Below are 18,762 nucleotides of genomic sequence, written 5' to 3'. Positions count from 1 at the left end.
AAAAAAAATATATAATCATTTAGATTCAATTTTTTCTATGTACTACAGAATATTTTTAATAAATTTTGAATGTCTCAAAGAATTATTCAATTATTATCTGTGATTATTCATGTAATTCAATTTTACTTTCAGAAGAATTTAAATGTAGTATTTTAATAATATTTTATTTTATTTTAGGCCATAAATTTATTATTATTAATTTATTTTATTTTAGGCAATAAATATACTTCTGAAAACAGTAGTAAGGATTAAATTTTATACAGTCCTTCTACTATGTGAATGATATTCAGTAAAATAATCTTGGCAATCTAACGTTTCAATATTTTGGAATCATATCCAACCAATCATAAAGCAGTTCTGAGTATCATTATTTCAGAACAAGCAAAATTTTCATTATTCATTACTTTAGGAAAATCCACAATTTTATCACTTTATCAGGTCAATGAGTCTTGGAGAAATTGATTGACATAATTACTTTAAGACGTGCATTTTAAAAGTTTAAAATCGCATGTCTTGATATAATAGAGATAATAAAATTTTCATAACACACCTAGTTTAAATTTCAAAAAAGTTGAACTTTTTTTAATATAAAAAATTATTCAAAAGTTTTTATTAAGTATGACTCACGGGATATAGGATCTGTTAAAAATTTAAAAATCATAATTCATCAGAATATTTATTGATTCGAATTGCATAAAATACAATTATTTTCTCCATTAAGATCATTTTTTTTATTAGATGCCTATTGCCTATTACTAAAGTTTTTGAAATTGGGCATTGGGATCTAATTAGAGTGGATATCCTGTATATATTAAACTATTTTCGCTTTAAATGAAGCCGAATTACTGAATTAATAATATAAATATTTTAAAAAGAAATCTTTCCCTAGCTTTTATTTATATTTAGAAAATATCACATTTCATACAGATATATATCGAAAATTATGCCTTGATAGGTTTAACTTAACGGTAAAAATTATCTTTTAATTCGAGCTTTTGTCAATGTAATGGCAACATGTTGATAAAAGCTAATTTTTCTTCTGCGTGAGTAACGTGCTCGCGCAGGTTAAATTTTATTTTTTATTTCGTGGGAATAAATTATTCGGAAATATGTATTAAATATTTTTTTTTAATTCATTAAAAGTCTTTTAGGAATTTATTGTTATCTTTTCAATGATGCCAGTTAAAACACTGGTATCAATGAAAAGATAATTTTTTTGAGATGATATAGAAATAATTTTTATCATTTCATCATTGAGAACTAATCATTTTTCATTAAGAATCATATTTTCGGAAGTCACTCTGGGGAAACGCTAAAACTTCACATAATTTTTAGTTATTTAAAATCCTAATTAAAATTTCAAAAAAGTTGCTTCGACCTGCAATTTCAATTCTCCTAATATGTATGTGTCAATTTGCCACACACACACACACACACACACACACACACACACACACACACACACACACACACACACACACACACACACACACACACACACACACACACACACACACACACACACACACACACACACACACACACACACACACACACACACACACACCTTTGTGATAAGTATAGATAAAGAAAATAAAGATAAAAAAGTTATGAAATTTGCTAATCGGTAAATAACAATAAATAATTACAAACTGGTAAAAAAACAATATTTCTTGGAAATGACAAACGATGTCATTTGAATTTTATATTTTTGTATAAAAATTCATATAGTCCTCGAATTCTTTCTAGCAATAAGAATAAACTCAATTTAAAAATCTCGGAAATACTATTGCAGAATTCTAATGGTAAGGCTCTTTCATGAGACGCACGTCCCCTTGACCTTGGTACTTTATCAAATAGAAAAGAAACATCTTTCTAGTAACGAAGAAATGTGCATAATGGAAAGAAAGGTGCATAAGCGATTAAAATGGAACATTTGATGATAAAACTTTACGGAAGTTTTAATTCCTGATAAACATTAGGCTCGGAACATTGGTATAAAACTATTTTCGCAAAATGTTACACATTTTTAAGACAAGTAAAAATAAGTATCAAAATAATAATAATAATAAAGACCACAGCTCACAGATATTTTTTCATAAGAAATATTTCATTTTAGTGGTTTATTATACTTTCCTTCTTGGCATATGCATCTGGCATTGAAAGTCAGAAATATCTGGCATTGAAAAGATATTCAATGCCAGATATTTCTGACAATATTTAGAAAATAGTCTTCTTTGCAGTTTTCAGCATAGAATTAAAACACAAAACAAAAAAACCTATTCAATGAAATAAAATCGCAAAAACCACTAAAAATTGCTCCACAAAAAAGTTATGAAATCTTCCTATTGTTGTTCTTCAACTTTCATTAAAAAGAAAAAGAACAAAAAGGCTGAAAAAGAAAATAATTTCTTGAAAATATCAGGCGATACCTCATATACTTTATTTTATAGAACAGAAGTTAATACGGTTATCAAATTTTTCCTCGGCAGCGTTCAGCAACAAGAAAAATTCCGCTCGATGCACAAACTACTCTTCGAGAAGCGGATTATTTGGAAATCTCGAAGAACCTCTTAGAACTCAGCGAAAGTGATTTTAATGCTAGTCAAACGTGACTTTAGAAGGCCTTTTGTTGCCATCTTTCGCTGTAAATGAAATTTTTTTCTTTATCTATTGGTAGCAATATTTTGTATCAAATTTACTATTTTTCAGTATGAATTTGTTTTATTAAATATATTAGTATATATATATATATATATATATATATATATATACTAAGAGCAAGTACAAAAGAACGGAATAAAAAAAATGTCAAAAAAATTTTCTGTTTTATTAATAAGCTAATACGTAAAAAAGGATTTTTAAATCAAAAACCTGGAGATCAGAGCAGAAATTGTAAAGTTCTAATGTAAATACATTAAGTGAATGGCAATATTAATTACATTTCTAAAAAAATATATTTTTTAACAATTACTCAAGTGTTTCCTTTTTATTTTTGATTTTCATTGAAGTTTAATTTCGCTAATGTGTTTAATTTCTTCATCCTTTAATATATTTATGATATCTCCCCTCACCTCCTCACCCCTTTTATTTCCAAATTTGTGTTTATGAAAATATACTTTCTGTATCATTTTAAATATTAAAGGAAGTGCATTAAAGCATTTTATCATTTTCTATTTAATATATTTAATTATTCTTATTTATGAATAAAATAAATTATTAGAGCTTTTAAAATTTATTTTATTTTTAATCATTTAGATTACAATTCAAAAAATTATTTTATTTGCCAAGTAGTGTGGACTGATTAATCTAATAACTGTAATTTTAACTATCTCAAATTACTACGTTAGCAATTCTTTTATCATATATATGAGCCTTTTATTTTGAAAATGGGGCAAGTCCATTTTTTGTTATTGCGAGATATTTAAAGGTTTGCTTTTCAATAAATTTAAAAATATTGGTAAGTATTAATAGATATGTTTTTTGTATTTTGTGGCACCAGATAATGTAAGTTTATAATCAAATAGTGTTTACAGTGCTGACTAAAAAAATAAGAGTTTTATTATAATTAAATGGACTTGCCTCACTTTCAAAATGAATGAATTATTGTAAACGCTCATTTAATTGGGAAATATTTCAGTTGCATCAGTCTTTTTTTTAATAATAAAAAAAAATGCTGTTCAAAAATTTATAATTATTTATTTATTTGATAAAAAGTGAAACAAAACAAAGAATATTCTTGTAGAAAATATTGTCACGAAGATGCAAAAAATAACAAGTCGCAAAGTAAAACAATATCAAGTTTATTCGCTTTAAGCTACATCTAACAAGCAGGTTAAGAAAAATGATCCCACCGCTGATGGAACACCAAATTTATATCTTCACAGAATAATTAGGAATTATGTAGAAGTTTATAGAAAGTTCTAGAAGCTTCGATTGCATTACTATGTTAACCAATGAATAACAATAAATTTAAATTAAAGTCCAACCTTAAATGTAATGTCGCGTTGCTGAGATTTGAACTGCAGACCTTGTGCTTCTCAAGCTCGTGCTTTACCTCCTAGCCATGCTAACTATTTACAGAACATCCTTTTTGCGACAATATCACATAACAAAAAAAATTCAGTTTTATTAAGAATTTCAATGAAATTATACATTTTCATTTTATATGTAGGTATAATTAAATTGAATTTTATTCAGGATTTAACATTTTAAAATGTTTACGATGAACAGGAGATATATATGGTAATAAATCCATCACGTCCTTACAGTTTTCAGATGTAATAGATCTCCTTTTTTCCATACATAAAAGATAATTTTATATTTCTGAAATTACTTTGTCTTCCTCGTTGTGGTGGCGTATCTATAATTTCAAATTCAGCATCTCGTAAGTTTTGTAGAACATTTTGTATGGTGCATCCCTTGTAAATCTGATCCAACATTAGTTAAACAATTCACGGTTTCTCCATTGGTATTTTTATTTCTTTTTAAAACCGCTTTCTCCAGAGGTTGGTTTGAGAATAAATATCCGCGTTTCATTTCATGTATTAAACATTTATTAGGTTTTCGACAATTTCGTATTACTTTATAGTAATCCTGGGGAATATACAAGGAACAGGTTTTCCGGATTGCCAGTTCTACCACTCCAAAATCACCATCGTTCGGTAAAATTAAATGTCTGGTCAACAAAAATTTGTGATCAATGATATTTATTTCATTGTCACTGGACTGAACAATCGGTTTCGGAAGTAAACATACTATTATCGAAACACAAAATTAAGATATACTTTTTGTTATTTATGAAATACTGTACAACCACCGATTTTCATTATCAAAGATAGATAGATAGAAGCACCCTAGATTTCAGACACGATATCAAACGGCCACATTTCCTTCACCATGCAGCAACCGGAGCTAAATTTTGCCGTAATATATTCGGTCAAAAATAATTTCAATCTAAGATGGACTTGCATCACTTTCAAAATGATTAGATTATCAATATTGTTAAGAGCTAAAACATCCATCTCCAAAATATTAGAATCTGATTTTTTTAAAACTTTAAAACAAGTTTTATCTACAACTACCATTATCTCCATTTTTTTCACAAATGGACTCGCCCCATTTTCAAAATAATCGGCTCATATTTTGAAGTTTTGTTTATATATATATATATATATATATATTACGATATCTTGTAATATAATTTTTCTTATTCGATACGATATATCCTATTCAATCAAAATTAAAAAAGAATAAGGATGTATTGATTACTTATTCCGAAAATATTAAATATTATGTTATTTTCGATAGGACGCAAAAGTAGTGGATTCTAGCATATCGATAAGCAAGCGAGAAATGAAAAAAATTACTCTCATTATAAACACTAGACATATCAAAATAAGTAAAAGTGTTTAAAAATTGAAATGAGGAACAACATGGTTTTTATTTGGTAAATTTTTTAATAACTAATAAATAATATTTAAATTTGATAATATTTTATAGCTAATTTTGGCAGCACTTTAAAACGTATCGAAGCGATTTGCAGAATGATTCTATTTTTACTTTCTCGTGTACGTAGTACAGAAAAAGTATAACAATCGTCAAAAAATTCGAACTCGAGATTTTGACGAATCTTTGCAATTTAGCACTCCCTGAGTTCGAAAAACGCAATTTTGGAAAATGTTCTTCTGCCTGTCTATAACAAAGATGATTCAAAAGCGCTTTTAGCTACACAATTGAAATTCAGTATACGGTCTTTACACCAAATTTGCATATTTAAATCCAATTTTGAGTAAAATCTGTTCATAGGAAGTCCGTCTATCTGGCTGGTCGAATATAAGTTAACACTATAACTGCAAAATGAAGAGAGCTAAATGCATAAAAATTAGGTGCACATATTTATTATGTATAGTGTAGATACCTGACAAATTTTGAGCCAAATTCAATTAATGGTTGACTGCCTGTCGTTCTCTACTTTCAGAAAAATATTGTTACGAAATTTCCGGGGGTTCGTTTGGATAGTGGGAGTTATATGGTGTGGAGAACACTCAATCAGCAGGCGGCAGTAGAAAATGAAACAACGATGTTTATTTACACGAAGACACACAGGACAACACAAAGACGACAACTATATACAGCACACAATTATCTTCAGCCGAGACGTGCAGACAACAGACTCTAATGCCAACCGTAGCGCACAACTTAATTCAGCACTCACTTGACTCCGTCGCTGCTCCGCTAATCTCTGGAAGGCCAGTTCTTGCTGTCGATTCCGACTACTCTTCGACTCCACTGGTCCCCGACTTAATTCACCGTCGGTTCACAACTACGACGACTCCACTGGTCCACTACCATTCTTCTCGGTCGCTTCCGACTACTCAATTCAACACTCGACTTACCACTACTGGGTCACTACTACTCGGCAGCTGCGGGCCACTCCTTTTATAGGTCTCAGGGGGCGGGGCTAGAAACCTCTCAACCAATCAGGAACGTTCGAGGCGTATCTCCGTTCCTACTGGACGGATCGGGAAAATTCTCACTGTTTCGGGTATAATCCATTTTGGCGCCAGAGTCGCCAAATGGTTGCCAAGTTTGTCGCCAATCTCTGAGACCTCCTATGGGACCGACTATGCTGGAAAGCCGCCTCACAGACTCGTAACAATATAAAAACGATCATTAAAAAATGCAGTGATTTAAATGTATCATATTTGGTATGGGATATTGTGACTGTAAGTCCAGTTTTATGTGAATTTTTTGTTTCTATAGGTTCAGAAAAAAACCCGTCTAAAACACGAGTTCGATTTTCCGATGCCATTAACAACATTTGAGGGATTAATCGCCTAATCTTAGGATAAAAAAAGTTCTAATTTTTATATTTTAATTATCAATAGTGGAAGAATATTCCAAGCTGAAATACATTTAGCAAAAATTAAAATATATTCATTTCATCACTGAAATCAAAGAATCCCTTGAATTTCATTGCATCACCGAAAATACTGTTTCAAATCTACTTAAAAACAGATTTAAAAATTAATAATAATTATAAGAAACATTACGTTATTAAATTGATATTATAGAAAAGAGGAATTTTTCAGTTTTGAGATAATGCAAAAATCAATTTTGCTCTATAATGTTTTCGGAAAATATGGTAGCAAAAATGTAAAATTTTCCTTTATTTTTAATTAGAATTTCAAAAAGTTGAACTTTTTTTTTTCCAAAGCATATCTGTACCAAATTTGATAAGTCAAGGTCTAACAAATTGTTCTGTTTGTGCCAAAACATACTCATTCAGTTTTATTAATAGCACAGACACCGATAGAGATTTCGGAGTGATACAGGGAATTAATTTAAATTAGAAAAGGAAAACACCGTATGAGAAGAGTTAGTAAAAGATACCTATTTCTCTTAATTATTCATTTTATTTAACCGTATTAATGGAGATGAAAAAAGTCCACACTCGTAAATGAAATGAAAACTATTTTTCCTCTCCTCCACCCCAAAAAGAATTGCTAACATTAAAAAAAATTGCTTCTTATAATCGAAGGATATAGTTTAATTAACTATTTAACGCGTGTCTTAAAGAATGTTACAAGATGTGCCATAAATTTTTACACACTCATAGTACATTAATGAACACGGATATCGAATTGTCTAAGAAATTATAAGGTATTAATAATATAACCCGGCTAATGGCAGGTAATTTGGGCAAAATATCTAATATGAAATTTGCATTAATTATGGCAACTGATGTTTGTGTAAAGTAAATTGAAGGTCCTAATTTTTATTATCAGATTAGGCAATTTTTATGAATTTTAATTAAATTGTTTTATAGTGGTATTAATTTCTTAACACCTAGTATCTTTTATATGCAAACTATTTCTAATAAAACACCTAGTCACAGACACATTTTTTTCTTTCCATTTTTCAGTTAATAATACCACCATAGTTTTTCAACTTTCTAAATTTCATTACATATATAGTTTTCTTTATTTTTCTATATTGTATTACATACATCTTTTTATTTTCTTCTTCTCTAAATCGTATAACAGAATAAGGTTATTTCATATGCTTGTATTGCTTTTATGTCTTTTTCATTTTTCTTACTTTTTTATAGGTTTTTTCCCTGACCCTTTTTATAAGAAGTTTGTATATTGTGCATTCATATTTAAATTGTGTTTATTATACGTGTTTATAAATTTATATTCACATCTCCATGCAAATAAAAGTCACCATCGTTACGCATACTCATATATTTCATATCTTTTAACAGTTGAGCTAAATTCAACTAAACTTTGCATTTTGATTGTTTACTAGCTGCCTTTTTCGACCAACCGGTTTGCCAATCTCAATGCTCGCTAATATTTTAATAATTAAATATTTTATGTAATTCCTACTTTTATAGCTTCTTCATCAAAATATTTTAAAACTTCCAATTTTGATAGTCATATAATTCACCCATAATATTATAAAGGAATTCAGTCATAACGTAATATGTATCGCTCTAATTTTCTGTTAGTTCCCGTAGAATTTATGCTTTAATTTAAAGTGGAAATGATTTATTTGCAATTAATGTAATAATATTTTTTACTGAAACAAAGCATTTTTATAATATGATTACTGAAAACAGAGTCACTGAGCATTTAAAGAATATCTTTCTTAATTTATGTAATATCTCAAGAATTTGTTAAAATTTTTTCCTCATATTCATCATGAGCAGATCGATTAATTAAAAATGCTTAATTTTAAATGCATCAAACACTATGAAAATGAACAGAATCGTTTAAAATAGTCGGTCGAAAACAGGTTAAAAAAACTAGTTAAAAAACAATGTACTTAAAACTATAAGCATATACAGAAATATATATAACTAACATAAATACAATTTAATTACAAAAGCATACAACTAACCTAAAATAATTTAAATCAAGTCCACATCCGTTGAAAATAGTTGTCAACCATCAGAACACAATGCGCATGCGTGAATTTTCAATGCCAGTTATGGTAACGCAAATGCGTGAATTTTTCTATTTGGGGTTGCAGATTAGAAATTTTTAATTTCCTTTATTGTGTTTTATTTTAATTCAAAAGTTCTTCAGAATAAATCTGAAAGATCGATTAATTAACAAAACTTAATTTTAAAGGCGCCCAAACATTAAGAAAATAAACATTATCGTTTGAAATAAGCGGCGAAAAATGTTAAGCCTAACCTCATTAGCGTGGGGGAAAAAAACTAAAGCCTTACTTATTTGTTGTGGTTGGGAAATGAAGTTTTTTTTGGCGGGAAAGATAGTTTTTAATTAATAACTAAGCAATTTAATTAATAATGCTGGCAGAAATCCAGAATATTAAAATGCCACTGAAAAGCAGACGATTTGCAGATTATATAAAGGACAGTATCGATTTAATTTCTTTTTTTTTTTTAAAAAAAAAGAGCTCTCAGCTTTTTTTAAAAAAAATTAAAGGTTTCAACGGATATTGTCATTTTAATTTAAGAAGCTTCAGACTATAAGAAGAATTTGTGTATTATAATATTTTATGCAAAAGTAGTTATTACATTAAAAATGTTAAAAATGACAACATTTGAATTTCTAATGTAGTTGTCTACTTTAGTTATAAATTTTGTTTACATTTATGTATGTTTTTTTTATTAGTTTTTGTATTATTAAATATTTTATATGTATTTATATATATTTTTTATTATTTCTATGTACATTTATTTTGGTTTTTAAATACTTTCCAACTTAAATGGATGTACTCTGTATGTACTGAATTTTTCATTTCCTTCTGATTGCGCCAACTTTAACACCTTTTTTTTTTTTTGGAGGAAGAAATAATTTCTAACAAAGTCGGAACATAAAAGTCTTTTTTACTATCCTTCTTTTAGTATTCATGAAAAACAGGAAAAGAACTTTCACGATCGTCTCTTTTTAAAAATAAAAAGAAATTGAAAAAATCCTGAAATAGAACATTTGTCCTGTAATTTATCATGTACAACATAAATTTGGAAGCCAAAAAAAGTAAATGCAATTAGGGATTAAGTGAGTCAACACCATTTTTTGAAATTTAAATGGGAGATTTAGAAATAAGTATTCTATTTAGATATTGAAAGATAAAATGCCTTTTTTTTTAAATTCAGATTTTTTTCAGAGGAAGGATAAAAAAAAACTTTAATACCTGGAAACTTTAAAGAAGGGAAAATTTTAAAATCTCTGTAATTGACTAATGTGTATATATGATTTCTAGTAAAAAGAACAACGTAGATGAGTACACATTGAGAATCTGTAGGACAATCGTGTGACCTATAGCAATCAAACTTGGCATATATATATTTGGAAGGCGGAAATGTCTAAATAGAAGTGATTTAAAAAAAAAATTTAATTGTTAAAGATGGAAAGGTTTGTTAGTAATAACTCCCCAAAATTATATGGCACGAAGCTTATTTGAACCCATTTTAAAATTAAAAAAAATAGTATTTTAATGATATCAATGGGAATTCCGTGAATTCAGAATTATGGCCAGTTAAAACAATTTAAAACGTTTTTTTGCAAAATTTGAAATAATCGGTTACATTATTACAATGAAATTCAAAGTGAATTCGTTGATTCCTCAAATGTGACAATGTGATTATCTTTCATTATTTAAATCTAAGAAATATTCTGTTAACTTTTCTTGCAGATTTATTGAATCAGAATTTACATTTCATTGTCACAATAAAAATTTTGACATTTCATTGTCACAAATAAAAATATTCAATATGAAATGGATTACCCATATACATTTATCCGATATTATGGTACTCAATCCCATCAGTAAGGTTTCTGAACATAATGAATAGAACAGGTGTAAGGCTTTTATAATAAAACATCTTATTATACTTGAAAATGTTACGACTTAAAAAACATTTCGCTGTGAAAATAGCGAGCATCAAGTTATGCTTAAGAGACTTAATCAAAATTAAACACAATAATTATTCTCGCTGAACCAACTTGTTGCCAAAGTTGGCTAGTTTTAAAATAGTATTTCTCATAAATTATTTTGTTAAATTAAGAAAGGATATGGTTTCAAGGCCTTTTCTTTTTTAATGCTGAAATTTTCTCCTCATTTCTACAATATTTAGCTTGTGCGTCTAAATATATATATTTAATCTCTAAAACTTATCATTGCTTTACAATTAAGATGAAAACATATTATCAGAGAAATGATTTTAAATTACTTGTAAATTAAATTAAATCTTTGAATTAATATTTGAAATAAATATTCATAATTTCTGCTCATTTCTCCTCTCGAAATTTATGCCCTAAAGAATTTTCGTCTTGTAAACAAGATGCTATTCCAAATTCTAAACTCAAGTCTTTATTCTCGGATGTGTTGTTCTAAGCGTTCTTTCCCTTGAAATTCTCATTTTACTAAATTTCTGAATGTTAAGTATTAATTGTATAAAAACATTATCAATCAATTAATAATATTAAATTAAGAATTTATCTTCTCGATATATAGGAAATTTAAGGATAGTCTAAACTACTCAAAACTCGTGATTTCGGATGATATAATCTAAGAGTTTATGAAATCGAATATAATTAATCGATTTTGCAATTGAATTTTCCTACTTATTTAAATATTCGTTTAGAAATAACATTTCATAGCGTTTTCTTTCATAGTTCCTAATAAATGACTTGTTTGATTTAAAATGGACGAGAAGACATTGTCTGAAAATAGAAAGAGGAATAATTATATGGGAATGAAGAATTTTTTGGAAAATAATATGAATATAAATGATCTAGCTTCTACCAGCTACGTACGAGAGATGATCTGAATGTGAGATTACCATGATAATTAGTCGGGCACTCATCATGGAGTGAATTATGCGTCCATTTTTTCCTTACGATCCGTCATTGAACTGAAGGTAACTTACTCCTACACTAATTTTGTATCCATCATGAACTGCTTACTTATATGGCAACTTCTAATCACCATATTTTCAGTATCTCCCCACCTGGGTGGGAGTGGAAATCAATATAATTTGGAAGCATTAGTATTTAAGTAAGCAAAAGGCACTAAAAATGCTGAATATTAAAAACAAGCAGAAGTTTATGAAAATATACGCTGTAAAGTATTATTTGAAATTAATTAAATATTAACGAATTTAATATTATCACTACTGATATGTGCACTCCTTTATCAGAATTGAATTATACATTTGTTGTTTGCTACATTAATATGGTTTCTTTCTACCTCGGAATATCCTATTTCGGTTTTTCTCATCTCATTTTCGATTTATCGTTTCACATACATGCATAATTAAACAGAAATATTTTCGAATTTATGAAACATAGAAGTTTATCATATTCTTGAAATTTTTGGTTTTTAGAATAATTTTTTCTTTTTGTGTTCGATTTATCGTTTCACAGACGGATATAACTACACAATGGTATTTTTGAAGTTATAAAGCATAAGCGTTCATCACATTCTCGAAATTTATGGCTATTAGAATAATCTCTTTTTGTATAATATTATATTTAAGAAAAAGTAACAGATTATACTCACGTAAAATGTGCTTTTATTAATTTTTTAAGTTATAAAATAAATGGAAGAGATGCTTTTCCTTATTACACATCTATTAAGAAACACTCCATCCACAAAACGAATATTAAAATTTATCAATAAATCATACATTATGTCTTCAATAATGTATTTTTCAGTATATTACTATTGTTACAAATCTGTAATTTTGCTATCCGGCACGGCGTGCTGAGCTTGGCGACCATTTGGCGACTTGGCATTGAATTTGGCGAGTTTGGCGACTAAATGGATAATACCAGAAAGTTCGAGAAGTTTCATGATCCATCCAGTAATAACAGAGATACACTCAGATACGCCCTGATTGGTCAGAAGATTCTAGCCCCGCGTCCCGGAACTATAAAAGACGGGCACTCAGAAGTCGTGTGTATCGTCAGAAGTGTGTGTATAGTCAAAGGCGATGGTGTGTGAGAGTGGTCGGAGTCGCCGACACGTAGAAAAACTGGAGAATTAGACAGCAAGAAAGCTGCTGCACTAGCAATTAAATGCGCTGAGTAATTACAATTGAGTGGCGGTATTTGTAGAAGAAAAATTTTGTAACATTTCAAATTTTTTCTTCTACAACAGAGACATTCCGAATACAGTCCATTTTATTAGAGGTTAGCAGATTCTGTATGGTAGTTGCATGTGAGTTTGAGAATAACATGTTGAAAATATCACAGAAATTGAAATTACAATAATATAAATAAAGATCTGAAAACGAATTACAAAATTTATTTTTCTTCGCAATAATAATTTCGCTGGTGAATAATGAACAACAGAGACAAAAATTGAAACAAATAACTGGGAATGAAAACCCACAAAAAAGAATGAGAGGGGCAGTGAATTTTGAAAATTAGCTGAAACAATGCTTTTAGAATTTAAATTATATAACAGTATTTTTTTTTGATTTTATAATTTGGATCCTTGAAAATAAATGAAGGTTTAGCCTTTCACACTATAGATATGTGCTTTGTTTTCGTTGATAAGTGAAGAAAATCTCACGTACAAAATGAATGAATTTAAAAATGAATGAAAAAGTTATTTTTATCGTTCTAATTTTGAACTCGCCGAATCTTCAGCTCTTATTTTATATAAAAAAAACCCTAAAAGAATGTGTAAAACGATGGAGCTAGAAATCCGAATGCGGACATTTAATGCTAGTTTTAATATTTGAAGGGTGATCATTTAAAAATTACTTTACATTCTGTGAATTACGTCAGAAGAGCAAAGCAAATTTATTTGCGGTAACTTCTGATTATTCCCTTCGAAGGCTAGTTAATTTTTATCTTTAATAATTAGAAAAGGTATTGTGGACAAATAATTGCAAAAAAAATTCCAAATAGACATGAAATTTTAAAAGAAAATTTTCTAAATTAGGTTTTAAAATTCAAGCTTTTGAAGTATAGTGAGTCACCAATTCGAATACCTGTGTACTAATTCATGGTAAATAATGTGACGGATCTATGATAGATTTGTATGGACACACAAATACACACACAAACATTTCCATTTATAAGTGTAAAATAAATGCCTTGTGTTGGTATTCTAAAATTATCTTTTTATAAAATAAATTCAATGGAATTATGATTAAAAGAAAATATACAATTTCTTGCTTTTCAAAACACATCCTAGTTTATTAGTTACTTTTTCTTATATTTAACACTTCTTGCCACAGTATTTTAATTGAATTAATTAACTCAAACTAGTTAGTTAGATATTGTTTTAATTTAAGTTGAAATTAAATATTTATGCTCAACAAATGATTCGATTTTTTGGAATTTAACAAAAATTATTCATTATTGTTAAAATTACAAATTACTCAACGAGATTCTGTATTACTGTTTTTTTTTTTTTACTAACTATTAAGCATATTCTTAAATCAATTTCATTTCCAGATTTTCCTCTGTACTGTGATTGCCGCCTGCGATGGCTGAAGAACTCCACTTTTACCCACAATGATGTAGTTTTGAGAAATCTAAAAGGCATGGTGTGTAAGCGACCTCCTTACCTAAGAGGAACGCCATTTAAAGACCTATCGAAGGAGCATCTCATGTGCTAAAATACAAATATATTCAGTTGTGGAACAAAATATAAAAATAAAATATAGTTTAAAGCATATTTCAATTATTTTAGTGATTTAAATTTTGAAAAATATAAAAAAATATTTCTATTTTGTTTATAATCTCTACTAGCAGTAAAGTAAAATGCGTGTGTGTGTGTGTGTGTGTGTGTGTTATGATTGTCTGCCTCTGCTCTACAGAATAGACCGTTTGGTTTAGAGCTATTAAATTTGTTCCAAATATACTTCAGAGTACAGAAATGCGCATTAAGTTTTATTTAATTTTAATTATTTTAAATTAAGCAAAAATTAAGCGTTTTCCTTAGTATCTTATGAAAATATTATTGCACAAAACTGCTTTTTAAATCATTTTAAAATTGAAACAAATATATTTTTAAAATTGTAACAATTAAGTTATTTTGCAATTCTGACATATTTTTGCATAATTTTCAAGAATGCATTTCGTTATAACAATGAAACTGAAAATTTATCTTTGATCCATCATGTAATTAACAGAGTTATTTTTTAGATTGTTGAAATACAAGGAAGAATGATTTTTCTTAGTTTAGTTTAGCTTAGCTATGTAACGTCCCGATTTAAAGCGACACTAGGGTTATTTGGGAATGGATCTCGTAATTTTGAACTGCGGTCAGATGACAAGGATGACACCTGAGCTGGCACGCGCCTCTCCAAACTTCTTGCACACCGCACTAGCGTGAAGGATTTTTCTTATTAATTGCTTAGTGTATGTGGGGAATAAAAAAATGAACTTTCAATAATGCAAAAGATAACGTGCATTTAAAATGAAACAATTACGTTTTTAATGATACTATGATTTCATGGGATTATACAAAATAATTAAGACTAAGAAAATAATGCCGTATTAATAATCGTGAAAATTTTAATGCTTAAAGGTACGGTTATCAGATTATGTGCTTTAGAGACTTAATTGAGATAAAGTAAAACCAATATTTCCGGTTAAACAACTGGTCATCAAAGTCGGCTATTGTGACATAATATTTTGAACTAAAGCCATGCAAACAAATATACGTTTAAATGACATTCTAATTGAACATTTCATACAGTAGATTAAGATGATTCCCGCAAAGATAAGTAATCTCATGTGCTTGCATTTACTGTTTTTACTAAGTGCTAGTTGTGTCTGCTGATTAATTGGATCGCCGGGAGTATTGGTTATATTTGATTTCAGATAAGTTGTTTTGTATGATTCTGTGTTCAAGATTTCGCTAAATTGTCAGATTTTAAAGCAGTATTATTTTAATTTTTTTAGTAGAGTTTCATTTATCGCGTACATGAATCTTTGTACTAGAGACAATCATATAACATAGAATTAAAAACATAAAATATTATAAATTTCGAGATGTTGTAACTTCACAATGTTGTTCTTCTTCTTCAGCTTTCAACAATGGAAGAAAATTACGTGATTAATTATTTAATGACACAATGAAGAATGGTCTAAATTTCAGGGCAAAAATGTGATTAATTGTTGCAAATCAGCCAAAAAAATTAAAAAAATTACCACAATTCAGCAAAAATTCGTACGATAAGGAAATCGGAATCATTAAATTAACAATTTTTTATATTTTGTGAAGGTGTAAAAATTTATTTTTACCCAATAATATGTTTTAAAGTTATTGCAAAAAAAAGCAAAAATTTAGTTTGATTTTAAATTAATTAAATTCTACTTAAAATTTCATATAATTTCTCTGAAATGCACGTTCTCATCTTCCAAGACCCTCGGGGGGGGCACCTCGAAATGAGGATGAGATGCTTCCGGCATGGTGGTTGGATCTCGCCACCCTGGAGGGTACACTAATAGGTGGGGGATCTGGCTCCTCCCATCGATGACGGGACGTACTTCCTTCGGGGAGGGTTGTACCGTGGCCGGTGACGGCCCTTAGGACTCAACCACAGTTCCCGCCAATTGCTGTTGCGGCGGTCCGGTCATTCAGTTCTATGGTTTAAATCCGTGTGCCTTAGGGCGGGTCGGAGAGTTAGATGGTTGACTTCTCATCCTCCAAGGTATACAAGTACCAAATCTGCTAACTGTAGAACAAACAAACAGACCTGTAGAGCACCACCACACACAAAAACGCGCCCAAGCGCGAGCACGCACGCACAAAAACATTCACTAAGGAGTGTAAACACCACTTTTATTCAATAATATGTTTTGAAATTGTGGAAAATATCTAATAGTTTGTAAATTTTAAATTAAAAGATAAAAAAACGTCGTAAAACTCTTTCTTTGTAAGTTTCTATGATACAAGGAATAACTACAAGTTATATACAGTGGCTCAAACAATTGAGAGTACACCTTTCTTTTACTTGATAAATCTGACTTCCAATAAAAATAACACATTACAGAGAAGTGAAAACATGTTTTTACTTTTACCCATAACAAATGGTTTAATTTAGAGTAAAAATAAAGAAAAACCAACGAAAAACTTCTAAATTGAAAAGTTTCAGAAGCAAATTAAATAAACATATTTTTGCCTCAAAAATTCTGTTTGGGGTCGTTGTCCTACTGAAAAATGTAATTTCCATCTAATTTCAAATTTTTAGCACTTTCCTCTAAATTGCTTCTAAGTATATCCAAGTAAACCATATGGTTTATAATGCTATCTATAAGAATTAAATTTCTTACCCCGGTTGAAGCCATGCAACCTGAAATCATGACTTAGCCACCACCATGTCTACCTGCCGGACGTAAATTTTTTGGATCCAAAGCAGTATTAGGCTTTCTTCATACAGTACGATGGCTGTCACTGCCAAAAATTTTGAGTTTTCTTTCATTACTAAATTAACTTTCTTTCAAAAGTTATTGGTCTTCAATTGATGAGTTTTTGCAAACTTTAAATGCTTTATCTGAATTTGCAAGCTGATGAACGGTGTCTCTGTAACAGTGCGACTTTTATATCCAACTTGTCGAATGGCATTTCGCATAGTTTAAGCACTTACACTTACCTATGATTTGAGAAGTTTCTGCAGCAAGTTGGAAGAACCATATGGTCGCAGCAATCTAAAGAAAAGTATTAAAAATTTGGATTTATATGGAAATTCCATTTTCTAGCAGAAAGCGACTACAAACAGAAGGCACTTAATGTCAAAATATGGTGTCTTTTTCATTGTATACAGCAGCTACACACACCACCACAGTACCCCGACATCAATTCCATTGAATATTCATGGGCCATACTCTAAAAGGTGGTTCAAAAACACAAAATTAGAAACAAAATCCATAAGCAGATGTTGCAAGAAAAATGGAATAAAATATCTTCAGATACTGTCAAAAATTGGTCGAATCGGTACCATGACGTTTAGAAGCCATTATAAGAGTCAAAAGACATGCAACTTAACAGTGACACTTTGTTTCTATGCGAGATATTGCAAAAATTTCATTTAGTGTACTCTCAATTTTTTGAGGCAAAAATATGAGGTTTATTTAAAATACTTCTGGAACTTTTCAATTTAGAAGTTTACCGTTGATTTTTCTTTATTTTCACTCTAAATTGAACCATTTGTTATGGGTAAAAATAAAAACATGTTTACACTTCTCGGTAATGTGTTATTTATATTGAAAGTCGGATTTATCAAATAAAAGTAATGTGTGCTCTCAATTTTTTGAGCCACTGTATATATATATAGCACTATAAGTCTTAACAATTAGATCAATGAAGCTTTTTGAACCATTTTAAATCATGTCTGCCGAAATTTATAGAAAATATACTAGCCTATAAAAATGGTCACTCTAGAATACCGTATAGGCTCCGTTTGAACAATTTTATCTTTCAACATAATCCTGGTTTCTTTGTGTATACTTTTAATTTTCCCGTGAGAAGTAATAAATTAGAATGATTTCATTGAACATAAATGTAGTCAAAATATTGAACTCAAGTATAGTCACTCATCCATTCTCGTTCTTTTTAATTTAGAAATGTGTTTGAATATACTTTTTGCTTGTGTTGAAAACTCTTCATTATACTGTTATCTTCAAGCATATGATAAAAATTTAAAACTCCTTTAAGGTTGTGTAAAAAATGGTTTCGCAATGAATTTATTTGAAAGAAATTTTAATCTTCAAGTCATTATCGTAATATTTATTTATTAATATTAAATTCTTATTA

General features: G+C 29.0%; 1 protein-coding gene across 3 annotated transcripts in view; it reads left to right on the top strand.

The window, feature by feature from the left end:
* Positions 1-14,666, top strand: part of LOC129984801 (uncharacterized) — a 43,963-nt gene extending 29,297 nt beyond the window's left edge. For all 3 annotated transcript variants that reach the window (XM_056094759.1, XM_056094757.1, XM_056094758.1), the window contains exon 5: positions 14,454-14,666. In XM_056094759.1, coding sequence (XP_055950734.1) covers positions 14,454-14,617 — 164 coding nt within the window. In that variant the 3' untranslated portion in view covers positions 14,618-14,666. The remainder of the gene's footprint in view (positions 1-14,453) is intronic.
* Positions 14,667-18,762: the final 4,096 nt, after the last annotated feature.

The sequence above is a fragment of the Argiope bruennichi genome, chromosome 9 (genome assembly GCF_947563725.1).
Source record: "Argiope bruennichi chromosome 9, qqArgBrue1.1, whole genome shotgun sequence".
NCBI lineage: Eukaryota > Metazoa > Arthropoda > Arachnida > Araneae > Araneidae > Argiope > Argiope bruennichi.
The sequence above is the reverse complement of the archived record's forward strand: the minus strand, read 5'-3'. Positions and strand labels throughout refer to the sequence as shown.